Genomic DNA, 18,809 nt, shown 5'->3' on the forward strand with positions numbered 1-18,809 from the left:
CCAAACGGTGGCTTAGAGATGTGGTAATATCAAGGCCGCGTGCACCACCCGCTCCCACCTGCCTGCGGAACCATGGCTCTTTAATAAATACTGGTTGAGTGGCTTGTTCTCTTCCTCAATAACTGGTCATGCTAAACACTGTTAACATGCTTAAACTATGGTTTAGAAGGGCTTCCTACACATAGTGCTGTGTTTATGTTCATGGACACCTTGCATCTCCATGAGAGAATGTTAGCGGTCATTTCAAAGTTTCATTTTTCAAAACTTTTGAGACAAAAAGGTGAGGGTGGGGATCAGAAAATACTAAGAGATTAGGCTGGATTAAAATGTACTACACGGGGAGACCTTATCTGCAGTCGACACGGGCCCAGGGACCCTTGGGTGGGCGACGACAGGGGCCGGGTGGCCACCGGGCATTCCAGGGCTCGCCCTCTGTCCCCTCCAGGGGCGCGCGGCGGCCGCCATGGAAGCACATCCGGGGGCCGCCGGGGGTCTCCGGCCGCCGCGTCCCCGCTTCCCTGAGGCGACGAGGGGGTAGGGACACGCCGCGCTCCATCGGCCGCACCGCGAAGGACCGTGGGCCGACCGGGCGGCGGGCCGCGGGGCCACCCTCACGCCGCCCCGCCCCGCCCCGCCCCGCCTCCTGGGGGCGCTGCCGGGGGGCGCCCGCCGCTCTTGGCGCCCCGGCGCCCTGCCGCGCCGGGCGCGGGCCGCTGAAGCCCGGGACGCGCGCCGCCCGTCCGCACCCGCCCGCCTCCCCGCTGCCCCGCCGCCCCGCCGCGCGGAGCCGGCCGCCCGCCCCTCACCCCTCAAGATGTGGCACAGCGTCGGGCTGACCCTGCTGGTGTTCGTGGCCACGCTGCTGATTGTGCTGCTGCTGATGGTGTGCGGTTGGTATTTTGTTTGGCATCTTTTTTTGTCAAAATTCAAGTTTCTTCGGGAACTGGTGGGAGACACAGGATCCCAGGAGGGAGATCATGAACCCTCAGGGTCTGAAACAGAAGAAGACGCGTCATCATCCCTACACAGGATCAGAGCTGCTCGCCAGAGGAGGGCAGCTGCTGATGAAGGCCACTGACCGCAGCCATGCTCCTGTGCTAGCGAGTGACGGAGGGCACTGGGAGCCTCTCTCTGTAATGACTTGGCTTTGCAGTTTGCTAAAAGATCGAAGAACCCTCATTCTTGGATCTTAAGTCCAATTCAAAAAAAGATTTACACGTAAGCCATATGAAAATTACAACCAAATCGGACCATTGCAGATTTCATCCTAAAGATAATTTCTGTTATACGTATATACTTTTTGACTCTTGGGCTTGTTTTCTTGCACTGGTATTAATCTAGTAAATATTACAGGCTTGAAAATCATATTTTATTAATATTAGTTCTATGCTGTACTTTTTTTTTCACATTATACCTTGTGTGAAATTGGGATGCACCTCACGATGACTGTCGACCAGGCAATAGTCATGGTGTAACCTCGCCCGTGCGTGTGGGGACTTGCGGCTCGTCACAGCATCATTGCTTATTGTTGGTATCAAATGTGTCAGGTTTAATCGGCTTTTAAAACCGTCTTCAAAAAGATTACACTATGATTCAGCATTGAAACGAGAAGTGATCGTGTATGCAGAAAAGCGTGGAAACAGAGCAGCAGGGCGTACATTCGATATTAGTGAAGCAAATATCCGTCGCTGGAGGAATGACCGAAATTCCATATTTCCTTGTAAAGCAACGACAAAATGCTTTACGGGACCTAAGAAAGGAAGAGACCCACAAGGAGACGAAGCTGTACCGCATTTTGTTGGTGAGACACGTGCAAAAGGGCTGCCTCTCACACGCCAAGCAATGCAGTTGAAGGCAGCAGAGATTGCCAAAACCCTCGGAACAGATGAAACAAACTTCAAAGCAACAAGAGGCTGGTGCGATCGATTCGTGCGTCAAGCAGGGCTGGCGTTAAGGCGTCAAACATCCTGTTGTCCAAAGCTTCCTGCTGCCATAAAACAGCAGGCCGTGCTGGAGCGCTGTTTTAAGAGATGCTGTATCACCGGTGCTCTTGTTGATGCCAAGGGTGCTGAGGTCTGGAAGAGCGCAGACACCAATGGCTGTGATTTGAGTGATTCAGAAGAGTTAGGCTATGAAGTTATAGTTATAACTTAACCAACTTATTTCATCATACACTTTCTTTACATATGCACAGGATTGATGCAGTGAATATCTGTTTAACTCTAAAAGCTCTGAGTAAATTAAAAAAGTAGACATTCTACAGGATACAAAAGCGTTGTGTCATAGTTTAATTGCCTGTGTTTTTTCTTAGTGATACATATGGTGCATCTTACAACTGATGGTGTCTTAGGTTAGGAAGAAATAGTCTGTAAATTTATTTTTCCGTCTGGGATAGCAGTTATTTATTGGGGAACTTAATTCTGACTCTTATAATGTTGTTAAAATAGTTATCCTCTATGAGATGCATTTTGGGGCACCCTATTCAAGAGTTTAGAGTAGTAATTTGGGAATCCAGGCCCGATCCTCTAGCTTAGGAAGTGTAGGATTCGTTACTCCTTCTGTGTGAGGGGACTTCATATTCAAGGCATGTGTTGTGGAGAACGTACTTTTTCACACATAGCAATTCAGTGACAAGACCTCAGAGCAAATGGGTATTGAGGAAAAATAGAGTGGATGAAAATGCCTGCTTTACTGTAAAATGATTCCTGCCAGGTTTGCATGTTTGTCTTCACTGAACTTTGGACTCCGTGTTTCCTGGGGAAGAGAGGTATGAATTGAAGACCCTTCCCATTGAGTGTTGCCTGCTTTATACAAGAATGAATTGCAAAGCCAACTTATTTCATTAATCCAAGGTCTTTTTACGTTTTAAACCTTCGTTTCTCAAGAACTAGTTATTGCAGAGTATATCACCCCTATTTTCCGATGGTGTGTGATTTTGTTTGATACCTCCCACCTCACGCCGATGGGTTTGCTTATTGACAGTTCATCTGCACTGCCCCAGGTTGGTTGATGCACACCTCTGCTGTCGTTGTAGCCTTTTGGATGTCCTGAAAGGGCATTTACAGAGTAAAACTTCACTTTTCAATGTCTGCTAAGGGGAGGTCCCCAGCAGCTGAGCGTGGGGCACAGTCTTTGTCTTTATTTCCTTATTGGATGCAATTAGAGTTCTGTTTTTATGTGACTACACTGATTAAAAAAAACAGTGATACAAGTTTCAGGCATTAATGTTAATGCTTCATGCTAGCTAAATATCACATGAAAATGCTCATCAGTTAGAAAAAAATTTCATGCTTCTTGGTGCAGCAGGGAGGATATTTGAATTAGATCTTCCGTATTTGGAGCTGTGGATTCCACTTCGTAGTGGATATCTTAGGTTTAGTTAACAGTTGCTGACAAACTTTAAGTAGCTGGTAAGCTTTCCATTGTGTCAGTATTAAGAATGATGGCCGACATAACCCCTAAAATCTGCAGGCTCATCCACAAACTAATCCATGAAAGTTGTACATGTTGGTATTATTTATTAATATTTATGCTATTATGGATGTCTTTTTTTTTTAATAGAATTGTAAGAAATGTTCTGCTTAACTTGCTTGGGAAATATACCCAAAGTGTATTAATAGCTCACACTCTACCATGTTTTAACTTTTAAGAAAGTAAAAAGAAATCACTGCTGCCAGTATGAAAGTTCTACAAGCTAATTCCTGTATTTAAAACGTTTTTCCCCCTGCACTCCTCTTCCCCAGTACACTCACCATAGAACATCTTTCTAAGGCCACTAAGAGAGGCAAGAGAAATAGTGGTTAACAGAATTATTTGTGTGATAGAGTGATTTTGTTCTTTTTCCTGTTTTAGAGCTTTTGTAGCTGAACTTAACTCATCATAAGTGCATTTTCTGTTTCTTAGTAGGAGATGGAGTAGCGTGTGGTAAACTTTAAAGTTTAGAGGGTTCTGAGCATTAAAATTACAAACATTAGTCTTGTTTGGATCCTCGCAAACAGTGATGGTGAACAAGGATGCCATCATTCCAGGACTGATTCTAAGACGAGGACTCTGGTGGGTGCATTTCCTTCCCAGCCAACCGTTTCCAAATTTTATTCTTCTTTTGCTTCTGATACTTCTGTGAACATTGCCTGTAATCAGATTTATTGGTAGCATTGCTCTGATTTCAAGGCCAAAAAACGCTAAGTATTTGTCTGACATTGTTAAATAAGGTTTTTAATATTGACATAAAGCTAAAAATAGAATTCATCCATTGGATTTTTGTAGTGATGTTTTCATGGTGGAAACATAAACATGTCATTTTGTGGTAGATAGCCAATTTACAGACATGCAGACCCATTTCTTTAGGTGTTATCAGATTTAAAAACAACTTCAAACTGTTATTTTGCTGAAAGTTGGGAATATATTAAGTAAGTTTCACAAAATAGGGCATTTTAAACCAAATTCTGTTGAAAGATTTGGAAGTTGTGCTTTTTTATGCTTGAGCAACATTTTTGGAAATTATTTTAAGTCAAGTATTTTTTAAAGTTTTTCTTAAAAGGTATGTTTTAATGTAACATGTAACCAATGTAACTTCAGCTTTTGACTGGTAAACTTCAAGTGCTTTTATATTTCAGGTTGACTTTAAAAAGCCAATGAGCAGTACTCAAAGTTATGGATTCTTAAGCAATTAATGGAATAGTATTTTGTTGTGGAGTCTAGAATTAAAGCACCTTGTGCTGTCTGCTTTTAAAATACTCTATAGTTTTTAACATAAAGCATAAAGAGTAACATTTTATCTTATATTAATTTTAAAAAGTTACATTTTCCATTTGTTAATATAGATGCGTTGCCTGTTTTATGACTAGTGTTTACCCTCTAAGTCAGTTCTATGCAGAACCGTTCACCAAATGCTGCTGCTCCGGTTTCTTAAAGGAAACATTCTGTGCTATGCTGTGGTGTATTGTCACCTTGCTGCTTGACAAATAGGCTTATAAGGAATTAGAACTGTGTGTTAATAGTACCTTTGTATAACAAGCTGTAAAATTAGAGATGAGGAGTCTGTAAATGATTATTCACTGTTTTAAAGCTGGTCAACACTATAGCTAAAGCTTCTGTGGTTTGTCTATATGATGTTTCACTTTAAACTGCACGGAATAAATTAAATGAAAACAAAAAAAATAAATAAAATAAAATAAAATGTACTACGTATTACATGATGCATTTTAAATGCCACAAGCAAACGTGCATTTGCATATTGTGAATCAACATTTTAAACCGCCCTCCTTAACCATTTTATCAAAAAAAAAAAAAAAAACCAACACCTTTTTTTAAGGTCCTATAATGCTTTGATGTGAAAGTAGCAAGCAGCAATAATGACCAAACTTTTCTAATTATTTCCTTAAAAATAGATGATAACTTAAGGGCAGATGGCCAGTTATCCTCAGGTGGCCCCCTTGAGTAACTCGTTCTGGCAATCAACTTGAATAACTTTGCCAGGGCACTATCCCAGTCTCTGAGCAATTCCAGAGGACTTGAAAAGCCTTGCCCAAGACTGCTCTCTCCTGGAATCCTGGCTCCTCAGAGGGCACAGTTGGCCTGAGGCTATAAGAATTTTCTGTGTCTCTGAGGACTGAGGTACTGTGGAGCTTTATTTTTGCTTTGCCTTTAACGAGACATCTTTGATTCTGAACTATTTGTTCCTTACTATTTTTTCCGAGATATATTCTACAAGTTCTGAAGATAAATGAAGAGAAGGAGTGAGGAGGGCAAAGAGAGGGAAATTGGGAGAGAAGACTGCTAGTTCCCTCACATCCTTTGAATGTGGAACAACAGGTGACAGTTGTGCAGTAGGTCACAGATGACAAAGCTCTGTTACCTGCAAAGGCTTGTTTGAAACTCACAGGTGTGCTCGGTAGGTAGGTAGGTACTTTCAATCCAATATAATTAATAAACAAGTTCAATCGAAGAGATTTTTCCAAGATGATATATCAGCAAAGGCAATACTTGAACCTTCACATTTAGATTCCAAATTCTTTGTAACAAGCAACACTACATAATTTACTTTTCCAGAGACTTGAAGAAATGAAAATATTTATTTTTTTCTTCTGTCATAAGGCATCTCCTACAAAGCTAAAGAGTTCTGTAAATGAAATTGGCCTTTCCACCTGAAAGGCATCATTCAGGGACTCAAGTCAGTTGTCAACAACCATTCACAATGAACTATATAGAAAGCCCACTCTGCGTGTCTCAGCCCACAATGTTCCTTGTTCAGTGGCAAGCAGTGATAAACAGCATTCTAAACACAGAGCCCATGAGAAATTAAAGTTGAGGAAGCCAACCCTTAGCCTTAGAGTAGCATTCTTCAGTAGACACATAATCAGAACTTTATCGGTAATTTTTAATATTCTAGTAGCCACACTAAAGAGGTAAAAGGAAATAGATGAAATTAATTTTAACAATATATTTTATTTAACCCAAAATATCCAAAATAGTTCAAGAAAAAATCGATAGAAAATTACCAAGGAGATATTTTACATTCTTTTTTTCATACTAAGTCTTTAAGATCCAGCATCAGTTACAATTTGAGACAAATCCCCTAGGGAAATTGATTGCAAATTTCAGTCCTGAAGCACAGGCTACAGATTGGACTCCCAGGTTTACATCTGACTCTGTGTATCATTTTATCCAGGATAACATGCTTACCCCTCTGCCTCATTTTCTTTTATAGCACATACCTCCCCCCACCCCACCCCACCCCAGGTAACACCAGGAAGATACAATGAGCAAATTGCCTGAGAATTCCCAACAGGAAAGGCCTTTAGGGAGTGTGTCCAGATATTTGGCTTTACCAAATGTATTGATTTCTAACTGGATTCTGTTGTGTTTGGAGAACAACCTTTTTATCTTTCTCTGCTTCTTGTGAGTTTTATGGTCCAGTGTATGCCCTATCCTGAAGAAAGCTGCATGTGTGCTTGAATGTATCTCCTTCAGTATCTTAGATTCCATCTTGGAAGCTCCCACCTGGACTACAAATGATCTATTGCACCTAAGTAACCACTTAGCTCCATTGCTATCTGTGTTCTCATGAAATCCAGCCTAATTCTCCAGTACAAACCATGTGTATCTAACAGACACTGCATTTTCTTTCTGGGCCTAAAAATAAACAGGATAGCCCTTTGGTAAACTCACCATGGGAATCTGGGGTGGCATTCCAAAAGTAACTTTCTAAGAACTGTTCATCCTGTGAATCAAGGGAGGTAAAATACTGCCTTCCTATGCATTATACTTATTCCATAATCTGGAAATTTTCACTGCTAAGTATGCTGGTGTCTCACAAGTGGTGCAAATTAATGCTTGACTACATTCTCTATCTTGTGGACAGTTCAAAGTTTTAGAATCTAAAGAAAGATCCAACCTGGACCCCAACACTTCCAGCAGCAAGAAGACATGCTGTGACCCTCGAGTGGGAGGCATTTTCTGTTTCCTGTACTGGAAAGAACTTCCCTGAGTGACATCAGGTGAGGAAAGAGACTTTGAAGGCAAAAAAGACATTGGCCATTTCCACTGAGTGAGTTTTCAGAATCGAGTTTGTGAGTTACAATGTTTGTGGAGATTTACACTGATATTTGGTTAGTAAAAGTGTATTGGCTTCTGTTTGAAGATTCATTGATTCTATGCCCTTTTAGCTTTTGCTCAAGACAGTCTCTCAGAACAGAGGTGCTTCTCCAGCATGGGTGCAGTCAAGTTTCCTCAAACCCCTGTGCTATTAATCACGAACCCTAATAATGTCTGGTGTGTTTTTTGTTTTACTGACTTAAAAAAATCCAGCATCAATTTCACACTAATGGCCACATCTCAGTTCAGACCAGCCTCACACAACCTGTAGGGTAGCCATGCATAGGGAATGGCCGTTCTTTCTTTAAGGCCTGACCTTTGATTTCTCAGAGCTTCTGGAGCAACTCTCAGAATCTGCAAAGGCTGATCCGCACTGTGTTACTGAGTTATTAAAAAAACAATATTATATACTCTGATGAACTTAAAATGACTCGTAGATATTAAAGCTGTTTAAATTTTACATGTAGGTATAACATTTCTTATTTAACACACTGTGGGAAAAAGATTTTACCCTCCTTTTTTAAACCATTCAGTTTATTAGGGCTTTAATAGGGGTAAGTCCTTGGTCTGTACAGAGCTTGCCATCACAACAGTAAATAATTCACTGAACAGGAAGGACCATGGGAAGAGATTCCAGTATAAATATGGACATGGAAACAAACAGAACCCAGGTGTCCCTCATCAGCCCCTTTCACAAGGGTTAAGTCTCACTCCACTGCAGACAGTGTGCCCTAAGGGGAATTCAGGGTGGAAAACCAGGAAGCATCCTGTGCCTTTGGATATATGGGCCCTAGGCAGTGAAGATGCTATCTAAGGAAGAATTTCAATGGTCCCAGATTCTTGCATCTTCCCATACATAGAAAATCATTACCTTGAGATATTTGTCATTAGTGAAGCCAATCTTTTACTAATGCTTGACTACATGTACTTCCTTTCCAAAAAAATTCGTATGTAAACTGGCTCCTCCTCTACCTCTTCAGAGCAGCTTTTCAGAGTATCTGAGAGGCTGTCTCCTGGGCTAGAGTCCTCAGTAAATTCCCCGAATAAAACTGAAACCCACTGGTGTGTGTGTTTGTGTGTGTGTGTGTGTGTGTGTGTGTGTGTGTGTGTGTGTGTATTTTCAGTCAACAGGCAGAAGAAATAATATTCCAGAGAGCACTCCAGTTTTAGTCATCTTTTCTCTGCCTTAACTACTAAAAGAAGAGCTGCTCACAAAAATTAGGCCAAACAGATGAATTTTCACTAAGCCAAGACTCCACAAACAGCATGCATATGCTTTTTCCCCCTAATAAATGTTCATTTGTCCATTCCAGAAAATGATCTTAATGTTGATTTAAATCACAGTGCTCCGTAAGATCTTCACTATATGTATATGTATGTGTGTGTGTATATATCTATATCTATATCTATTTCTTTGTTTTTTTAAGATGCTTTTACATTGAATTCCAAGTGTCAGCATTTTCTCCCAGAATGTAAGAGTCAATTTAGTTAATTATCCCAATATGGGAAAAGGCCAAAAGGAGTGAAGAAGAGAAAATAAATGTTTCCGTTTAGGGGTAGTGGCTTACGTGCCCATTAAAGAACCATTGCACTTCCATGCAGAAATTAAAGGCACTTGTTCTGATAAGAAATGAATCCAAAGCAAGTCTGAAACTCACATCTTCTTCCAGCAGATCCTTCCAGGGAACTGCTCTCAGGTAATTTACATTCACCAGGAAATGGCTAATTGCCTTTTTTTCTTTATCACAAAGTAGCGGTTTCTGAGGAGATTGGCATCGGCTTCCTTTTCCTCAGGGGAGCAGGTAAGGCTGGCAGTTGTTTCCTTCCTTTCACCTGTGTTGGAGCTTCAGCTGAGAAATCGTCACCTCAGGGTGCTGCTGGGGAAGGGGAAAATTTCACCCTTGACAACGTAAGTAGCTTTTCTTGTAATAGTATAGAAACGACTATCACCAGAGTTTCAGGGCAAAGTGACTGCATTACTTGCTTACTGGGAAGTAATTTATGAGTATCTACCACAGCACTTTAAACCCTTCCCCAGAAACTCCCTTAAAAACTAAAGATTTTATAAATTTAAAAAGATCTGTGAGACATGAAAAAGCGATTTCACAATGTAAAGCAATTATATTCCAATAAAGAGCTTAAAAAAATCACATGTGCACATATGCTTAATAAATGCCTTCTTGTATAACTAATTTTTCGGCACACTTAAAAAATCATTTTCTTCATCCATGAATTTGACCATTTCAGCACTCATAATTTTAGGTAAATAATGTCCTATATGATATTTAAATAACCTATCATGGGCTTTTAACATCCATTTTTAGTCTCTCTCTTATCCACTTGTATTTTTCGATATAATGAGAGAATCGTAATTTCCAAACATAACCCTCTTAACCTCTTGAGACATTGCAAATTGAATTTCTCCCTCTGAAATTAATGACATTTTGGTACTGACATCAACCCTCCTTCCTTCAAAACTCCCCAGAATCTGCATCTTCCACGATGGCTTTACACTCCAGCAAGGGCTATAGACCTCAGTACCCTTCTCTGTGCCCCACATCATCTTCCTTCCCATCACAGTTGTACCTAAATAAGGTTTACCCCAGGCTTGAAAAAAATTAGCTATTATTCATTAAACAAAAACCTGCTGCTGGGATGGAACCCGTTGCCCCCTGCAGTGGAAGTGTAGAGCCCTAACAACGGGACCACCAGGGAATTCTCCAATTTTCAATTTTAATAAATACTTATAAACAAACAAACACAAACCTGCTGCTACCAAACCCTGAGTCAAACTCAACTGAGTTACCACCTACAAGGATTAGCTCAGCTGTCACTCAGAAACCACAGAGTAAAGCATCTGCATTTGTCACCCTTAAAGGGTCATGTCCAAAATTACTGTTTGCCTTCTCTTTCTGTGACATCTGATACATATGTCATGCTTCTATCAACCACAGTCTCACAAGACTGTTATCGATGCTTGTCTTCAAGTTCTTCCAAGGTCATTTAAAGTACATTTTGTGTATGCTACATGTGTCAGACCACCCCAAACAAATACTCTAAAGGTGATAGCAAGTGCCTCAGATTTAACTGCTCTAGGGGAGCAGGGTGAATATTTAAGCCCACTCTTACCTACTATTGTTATTCTATGTACTCTAGATTGGAGAATTGTCATCTCCACCTATCACGTTGTTGTCTTTATATTTAAGAGATTACCCAGACTTCCCCAAAGTGAATTTCATATACATCATATAGTCCATACACATCCCCCCATTTCGGGCAAATAGTCAGACACTGCTCTAAAGTGATGAAGTATTAGGAGACAGTGCTTCCTTTTTTTCAGTTGATCCTTGAACAAAATAGGTTTGGACTGTTCAAGTGCACTGATATGTGGATCTATTTCAATAGTAAATACTAGAGTACTACATGTTCCAAATTATACTTCGATTAACCCTCGCATGTTCAGGGCTTAACAGTATGTATAAATGATTGGATACTGAATAAACCAAGGGTAATTGAATAAAAATAGAGTTGCTTTCCCTTCCATTATTTGTTTTTTATTGGTGAAATAAAGTGTATTTTATTGTGGGCACAAATATTATATTAGCTCTTTTACTCCCCTGCCATTTTTCTACATGCATTTCTAGCAATTTCCTTAGATTCTACCCTCAGCCGCTCTTTCCTTACTCTTGATTGTCTTTTCATTTTGTTTTTAATTCCAATCTATAATCACCTTTCTGGAATTTTCCGAAGACTTTAAAAAATCTAAATATTTTGCTTTTTTCCCCCCATCTTTTCCTTACAAACTACAATTTAAAATTGATTTAATATTTTATGGTAATGAAAACTGTGCTTTAAACATTATGAAATGTGTTACAGAGACACATGTATTTGATTCATCAAAGAATTATTATCTATCTAGCCTAAAAATATATTGTGGTGATCAGTTCAATCTAGAAAACAAAACAAAACATTTTGGAAACAGACTCTCCATGATATACCATAGCAAGGATTATTTTTATCAATTTATTTGGACTCTAATATTATTATTTTTTAAAGCTCTTTATTAGAATATAATTGCTTTACACTGTTATGCCAATTTTTGAGGTACACCAAAGTGAATCAGCTGTATTTATACATATATCTCCATATCCCCTCCCTCCGGCGACTCCCTCGCATCGTTCCTATCCCAGCCCTGTAAGTCATCACCCATCATCGAGTTTATCTCCCTATGTTATACAAGAACTTCCCACTAGCTATCTATTTTACATTTGGTAGTGTATATATGTCTATGCTACTCTCTCACTTCGTCCCAGCTTTCCATTTGGCCCCACCCCTGTGTCCTCAAGTCCATTCTCTACATCTGCATCTTTATTTTTGCCCTGTCACTGGGTTCATCAGTACCACTTTTTTTTTTTTTTTTTTTTTTTTAGATTCCATATATATATGAGTTAGTATACGGTATTTGTTTTTCTCTTTCTGGCTTACTTCACTCTGTATGACAGACCCTAGGTCTATTCACCTCATTACAAATAACTCAATTTCATTCCGTTTTATGGCTGAGTACTATTCCATTGTATATATGTACCACATCTTCTTTATTCATTCATCTGTTGATGGACATTTAGGTTGCTTCCACGTCCTGGCTATTGTAAATAGTGCTGCAATGAACATTGTGCTACATGTTTCTTTTTGGATTGCGGTTTTCTCAGGGTATATGCCCAGGAGTGGGATTGCTGGGTCATATGGTAGTTCTATTTTTAGTTTTTTGAGGAACCTTCATACTATTTCCATAGTGGCTGTACCAACTTATATTCCCACCAACAGTGCAGGAGGGTTCCCTTTTCTCCACACCCCCTCTAGCATTTATTGTTTCTAGATTGTTTGATGATGGCCATCCTGACTGGTGTGGGGTGATACCTCATTGTGGCTTTGACTTGCATTTCTCGAATGATTAGTGATGTTGAGCATCTTTTCATGTGTTTGTTAGCCATCTGCATGTCTCTTTGGAGAAATGTCTATTTAGGTCTTCCGCCCATTTGTGGATTGGGCTATTTGCTTTTTTGGTATTAAGCTGCATGAGCTGCTTGTATACTTGGGAGATTAATCCTTTGTCCGTTGCTCCCTTGGCAAATATTTTCTCGCATTCTGAGGGTTGTCTTCTTCTCTTGTTTATGGTTTCTTTTGCTGTGCAAAAGCTTTTAAGTTTCATGAGGTCCCATTTGTTTATTCTTGATTTTATTCCCATTATTCTAGGCAGAGGGTCAAAAAGCATTTTGCTTTGGTTTATGTCATAGAGTGTTCTGCTTATGTTTTCCTCTAGGAGTTTTAAAGTGTCTGGCCTTAGATTTAGGTCTTTAGTCCATTTTGAGTTTATTTTTGTGTATGGTGTTAGGAAGGGTTCTAATTTCATTCTTTTACATATAGTTGTCCAATTTTCCCAGCACCACTTATTAAAGAGGCTGTCTTTTTTTGATTGTATAATCTTGCCTCCTTTATCAAAGATAAGGTGCCCATATGTGCATAGATTTATCTCTGGGCTCGCTATTGTGTTCCAATGACCTTTATTTCTATTTTTGTGCCACTACCATACTGTCTTGATCACTGTAGCCTTGTAGCATAGTTTGAAGTCAGGGAGCCTGATTCCTCCAGCTCCATCTTTCCTTCTCAAGATTGCTTTGTCTATTCAGGGTATTTTGCATTTCCATACAAATCATAAAATTTCTTGTTCTTGTTCTGTGGAAAATGCCATTGGTAATTTGATAGGGATTGTGCTGAATCTGTAAGTTGCTTTGGGTAAGATAGTCATTTTCACAATGTTGACTCTTCCAATCCAAGAACATGGTACATCCCTCCAGCGGTGTGTGTTGTCTTTGATTTCTTTGATCAGTGTCTTACAGTTTTCTGCATACAGGTCTTTTGCCTCCTTAGGCAGGTTTATTCCTCGGTATTTTATTCTTTTTGGTGCAATGGTAAATGGGAGTCTTTCCTTAATTTCTCTTTCTGCTCTTTCATTGTTAGTGTATAGGAATGCAAGAGATTTCTATGCATTAATGTTGTATCCTGCTACTTTACTAAATTCATTAATTAGTTCTAGCAGTGTTCTGATAACATCTTCAGGGTTGTCTGTGTATAATATCATGTCATTTGCAAAGAGTGACAGTTTTACTTCTTTTCCAATTTGGATTCCTTTTGTTTCATTTTCTTCTCTGATTGCTCTGGCTAAAACTTCCAAAACTATGTTGCATAATAATGGTGAGAGTGGGCACCCTTGTCTTGTTCCTGCTCTTAGAGGGAATGTTTCAGTTTTTCATGATTTAGAACGATGTTGGCTGTTGGTTTGTCATATATGGCTTTTATTATGTTGAGGTAATTTCTTTCTATGCCCACTTTCTGGAGAGTTTTTATCATAAATAGATGTTGAATTTTGTCAAAAGCTTTTTCTGCGTCTATTGAGATTATCATGGTTTTTTTTTTTTTAAGCTCTTTATTGGAATATATTTGCTTTACACTCTTGTACCAGTTTTTGAGCTACACCAAAGTGAATCAGCTGTATTTATACATATATCCCCATATCCCTTCCCTCCCACGACTCCCTCCCCCCTCCCTGTCCTGGCCCTCAGCCATCATCAAGTTGATCTCCCTTTGTTATACAGCAACTTCCCACTAGCTATCCATTTTACAGTTGGTAGTGTAAATATGTCTATGCTACTCTCTCACTTCATCCCAACTTCCCCTTCACCCCCCACCCCAGCCCTATGTCCTCAACTCCATTCTCTACATCTGTATCTCCACTCTTGCCCTGTCACTGGGTTCATCAGTGCCATTTCTTCAGATTCCATATATAGGAGTCAGCATACGGTATTTGTTTTTCTCTTTCTGGCTTACTTTGTTCTGTATGACAGACTCTAGGTCCATCCACCTCACTACAAATAACTCAATTTCATTCCTTGTTAATGGCTGCATAATACTCCATTGTATATATGTGCCACATCTTCTTTATCCATTCATCTGTTGATGGGCTTAAAATAAAAAAGTTCTGGGGAGAGACGGGAAGATGATGGAGGCGTAAGATGTAAAGACCACCTTCCTCCCCACGAATACATCAAGAATACATCTGCATGTGGAACAGCTCCTACAAAACATCTACTGAACAATGGCAGAGGACCTCAGACTTCCAAAAAGGCAAGAAAATCCCCCTGTAATTGGATAGAGCAAAAGGAAAAAGGAAGAATAATAGACAATGGAATCTGGAGACCCACCTCTCTGGGAGGGTGCTGTGAAGGGGGAAAAGTTTCCACACACTAGGAAGCCCCTCACTGGTGGGGACGGAGGCAATTTCAGAGCCCCTGGAGGAGAGGGCAGCAACAGGTGCAAGGAGGGCAGAGCAGAGAGATCCCTGCATGGAGGACTCATGCCACCCAGCACTTCCCAGCCAGAAACACTTGTCTGCTCACCCATTGGGGTGGGAGGGGGCTGGGTGCTGAAGCTTGGTCTCTGTATGTCAAAATCCAGGGATAGGACTGGGGTTGGCTGCGTGAGGACAGGCTGAGGGTGCTAGTGTACCACAGCTAGCCAGGAGGAAGGCTGAGGAAAAGCCTGGGCCTGATGGAGAGGCAGGAGACCTTTGTTTTGGGGTGCTCAACAGGTGGTTTGCCATAGCAGCTTCCTCCTCCACAGGCTCACAGAAGGCAGGACAATGCCTGTATGAGCACCACCGTGAGCCATGGCTGTTATATCAGAACACAGAGCCTGCTGCCAGGGCCACCAAGGGTCCCACGTGCAAGAGAGGACACTGTCCACACCCTCCCTGCAGCCAGTGCAATATGCCACTGCCAAGGGTCCTGTGTTCTGGGACCAACTTCCTTAGGAGAATGCACAGTGCACATCAGGCTGACTCTGACCTCTGCTGCTGCAAGCACTCCCCACACGTTTCAATTAGACTGCCATACCCCTTCAATTAGACTGCTCCCCCTGGCTAAAGTAGCAAGTGAGCCCTACTCAGCCACTGCTTTCACTCCCTCTTGCCTGGATGGGGAACTGATGCCTGAGAGTGGACCACATGCAGAGGGGGGACAAAAGCCAAAACAACCCCATGGGACCAAAGAAGAGAAAGGGAAACCTCTGTGTACAGCCACAGGAGGAGCAGATTAAACACCCACAACTTGCTTGGTAGACCCTGCATTTGTGGATTACCTGAATAGACCAGTGTTCCTACAATTGCGGCTGTGGACTTTGGGGGCAACTGTGGACTTTGGGGGCAAGTACACATGGGAGTAAGGCCAGATCAGAGTCTGAGCTGACACCACAATGCCCAGAGCAGGTACACAGAGCTACCTAGAAGTATTGGAGGACTTCCTGGTTTGCTTTCCTCTTTTGATTTGTTTCTGATTCTATGTATTTGTTAGTTTAGTTTTTAGTGTATATTTTCATATTGTAGGTTTGTTTATTGGTTTGGTTGCTCTCTTCTTTGCTTTCTCTCTTTTATTTTCTCTTTTTATTCTCTTTTCTTTTCTTTTTGTGGATGTGTGTGTGTGTACAACTCTTTGTGTGATGTTGTCTGTTTAGTTTTGCCTTTACCATTTGTCTTGGGGTTATGCCTGTTCCTTTTGTCTATTTCTTTCTCTCGTTTTCTTCTTTTTTCTTTTCTTCCATGCTGTGCAGCTTGCAGGGTCTTGGTGCCCCAGCCAAGGGTCAGACCTGGGCCTCTGAGGTGGGAGAGCTGAGTCCAGGACCACCACAGAACTCCCGACCCCATGGAATATTACTCGGTGAGAGCTCTCCCAGAGGTCTCCATCTCAACACAAAGATCCAGCTCCACCCAACAGCCAGCAAGCTCCAGTGCTGGATGCCTCTTGTTAGACAACTAGCAATACAGGAACATAAGCCCACCCATTAGCATACAGGCTGCCTATAGTCATAATAAGGTCACAGACACCCCAAAACACACCACCGGATGTGGCCCTGCACATCAGAAGGACAAGATCCAGCTCCACCCACCAGAAAACAAGCACCAGTCCCCCCCACCAGGAAGCCTACACAAGACACTGGACCAACTTCCCCACTGGGGACAGACAACAGAATTAAGAAAAACTATGATCCTGCAGACTGAGGAAAGGAGACCCCAAACACAGTAAGTTAAGCAAAATGAGAAGACAGAGAAAGAAGCAGCAGATGAAGGAGCAAGGTAAAGACCCACAATACCAAACAAATTGTAGAAGAGATAGGCAGTCTACCTGAAAAAGAATTCAGAGTAGTGAGAGTAAAGATGATCCAAGATCTCAGAAATAGTATGGAGTCACAGATGGAGAAAATACAAGAAATACTTAACAAGGAGGTAGAAGAATTAAACAGCAAACAAACAATGATGAACAACTCAATAATTGAAATTAAAAATACTCTAGAAGAAATGCAGAGCAGAATAACTGAGACAGAAGAACAGATAAGTGACCTGGAAGATACAATGGTGGAAATAACTGCCACGGAGCAGAAAAAAGAGTGAAAAGAACTGACAGTCTCAGAGACCTCTGGGACAACATTAAACCCATCAACATTTGAATTATAGGGGTCTCAGAAGAAGAAGGGAAAGAGAAGGTGTCTGAGAAAATATTTGAAGAGACTATAGTTGAAAACTTTCCTAACCTGGGAAAAGAAATAATCAATCAAGTCTAGGAAGTAGAAAGGCCCATATAGGATAAACCCAAGGAGAAACACACTGAGACACATAATCAAACTATCAAAAGTTAAATACAAAGAAAAAATATTAAAAGCAGCAAGGGAAAAGCAACAAATAGCATAGAAGGGGATCCCCATAAGGTTATCAGCTGATTTTGCTGCAGAATTTCTGCAGGCCAGAAGTGAGTGGCGGAATATATTTAAAGTGATGAAAAGGAAGAACCTACAACAAAGATTACTCTACCCAACAAGGATCTCATTCAGATTTGATGGAGACATCAAAAGCTTTACAGACAAGCAAAAGCTAAGAGAATTCAGCACCACCAGGCCAGCTTTACAACAAATGCTAAAGGAAATTCTCCAGGCAAGAAACACAAGAGACAGAAAAGACCAGCAAAAACAAACCCCAAACAATTAAGAAAATGGTAACAGGAACACATATATTACCTTAAATGTGAATGGGTTAAATACTTCAACCAAAAGACACGGACTGGCTGAATGGATACAAAAACAAGACCCTTACATATACTGTCTACAAGAGACCCACTTCGGAATTATGGATACATACAGACAGAAAGTGAGGGGACAGAAAATGATATTCCAAGCAAATGAAAATCAAAAGAAAGCTGGGGTAAGCAATACTTATATCAGAAAAAAGTAGACTTTAAAATAAAGACTGTTTCAAGAGACAAGGAAGGACACTACAAAATAATAAAGAGCTCAATCCAAGAAGAAGATATAAGAATTGTAAATAGTTATGAACCCAGCATAGGAGCACCTCAATACATAAGGCAAATGCTAACATGCATAAAAGGAGAAATCGACAGTAACACAAAAATAGTAGGGGACTTTAACACCCCACTCACATCAATGGACCCAAAGCACTATTTCAAGATAGAATAGCTAAGAATTTCCCCAAACTGATCCAAAAAATTATATATACTCAAGTGGTGCCAGGAACCCCCAATAAGATCAACAAAAACAAATACTACAAAACAACCACACACACACACACACACACACACACACACACACACTCCTATAACAACATTATACATGCTTTCTTAATTACATCATTTATTGAAACCCAAAGACAAAGAAAAGTCTTTGAACTAGCTCAAGGGAAAAAAAAAAAAAAAGACAAATTATCTCCAAAGAAGAAAAAAACATCCAGAAGAGATTATAATATCTTCAATATATTGAAACAAATTAACTGACAACTTAGTATTCTATATACATGTTTAGAATGGAAAAGACCAGTTTAGAGCTGTTTTTACTGGCTTAGATTTGCAGAGACAGGTTTAGATTGGTTTGCACTGCTTCAGACAGGCTGAAATGGGTTTAGACCACTTTAGACTGGTTGAAACTGCATTAGATAGGCTTAGAACAGCCAAAAACAGATTAGACCAGCTGAGACAGTTTTAGAACGGAAAAGACGAGTTTGGATTGGCAGAGACCGTTTTAGACCATTTCACACTGCTTCAGACTGGCTGAAACCGAATTAGACCAGCTTAGGCCAGCTGACATTGGTTTAGACTCGT

The 18,809-nt window shown here is 40.6% G+C and overlaps 1 protein-coding gene across 1 annotated transcript; it reads left to right on the forward strand.

The window, feature by feature from the left end:
- Positions 1-779: 779 nt before the first annotated feature.
- LOC130830219 (small integral membrane protein 13-like) lies at positions 780-5,092 on the forward strand. Its single transcript, XM_057697282.1, has one exon. The coding sequence runs from the start codon at positions 815-817 to the stop codon at positions 1,076-1,078; it is 264 nt and encodes an 87-aa protein (XP_057553265.1). The 5' UTR covers positions 780-814; the 3' UTR covers positions 1,079-5,092.
- Positions 5,093-18,809: the final 13,717 nt, after the last annotated feature.

The sequence above is a fragment of the Hippopotamus amphibius genome, chromosome 10 (genome assembly GCF_030028045.1).
Source record: "Hippopotamus amphibius kiboko isolate mHipAmp2 chromosome 10, mHipAmp2.hap2, whole genome shotgun sequence".
In the NCBI taxonomy this organism is placed as follows: Eukaryota; Metazoa; Chordata; class Mammalia; order Artiodactyla; family Hippopotamidae; genus Hippopotamus; species Hippopotamus amphibius.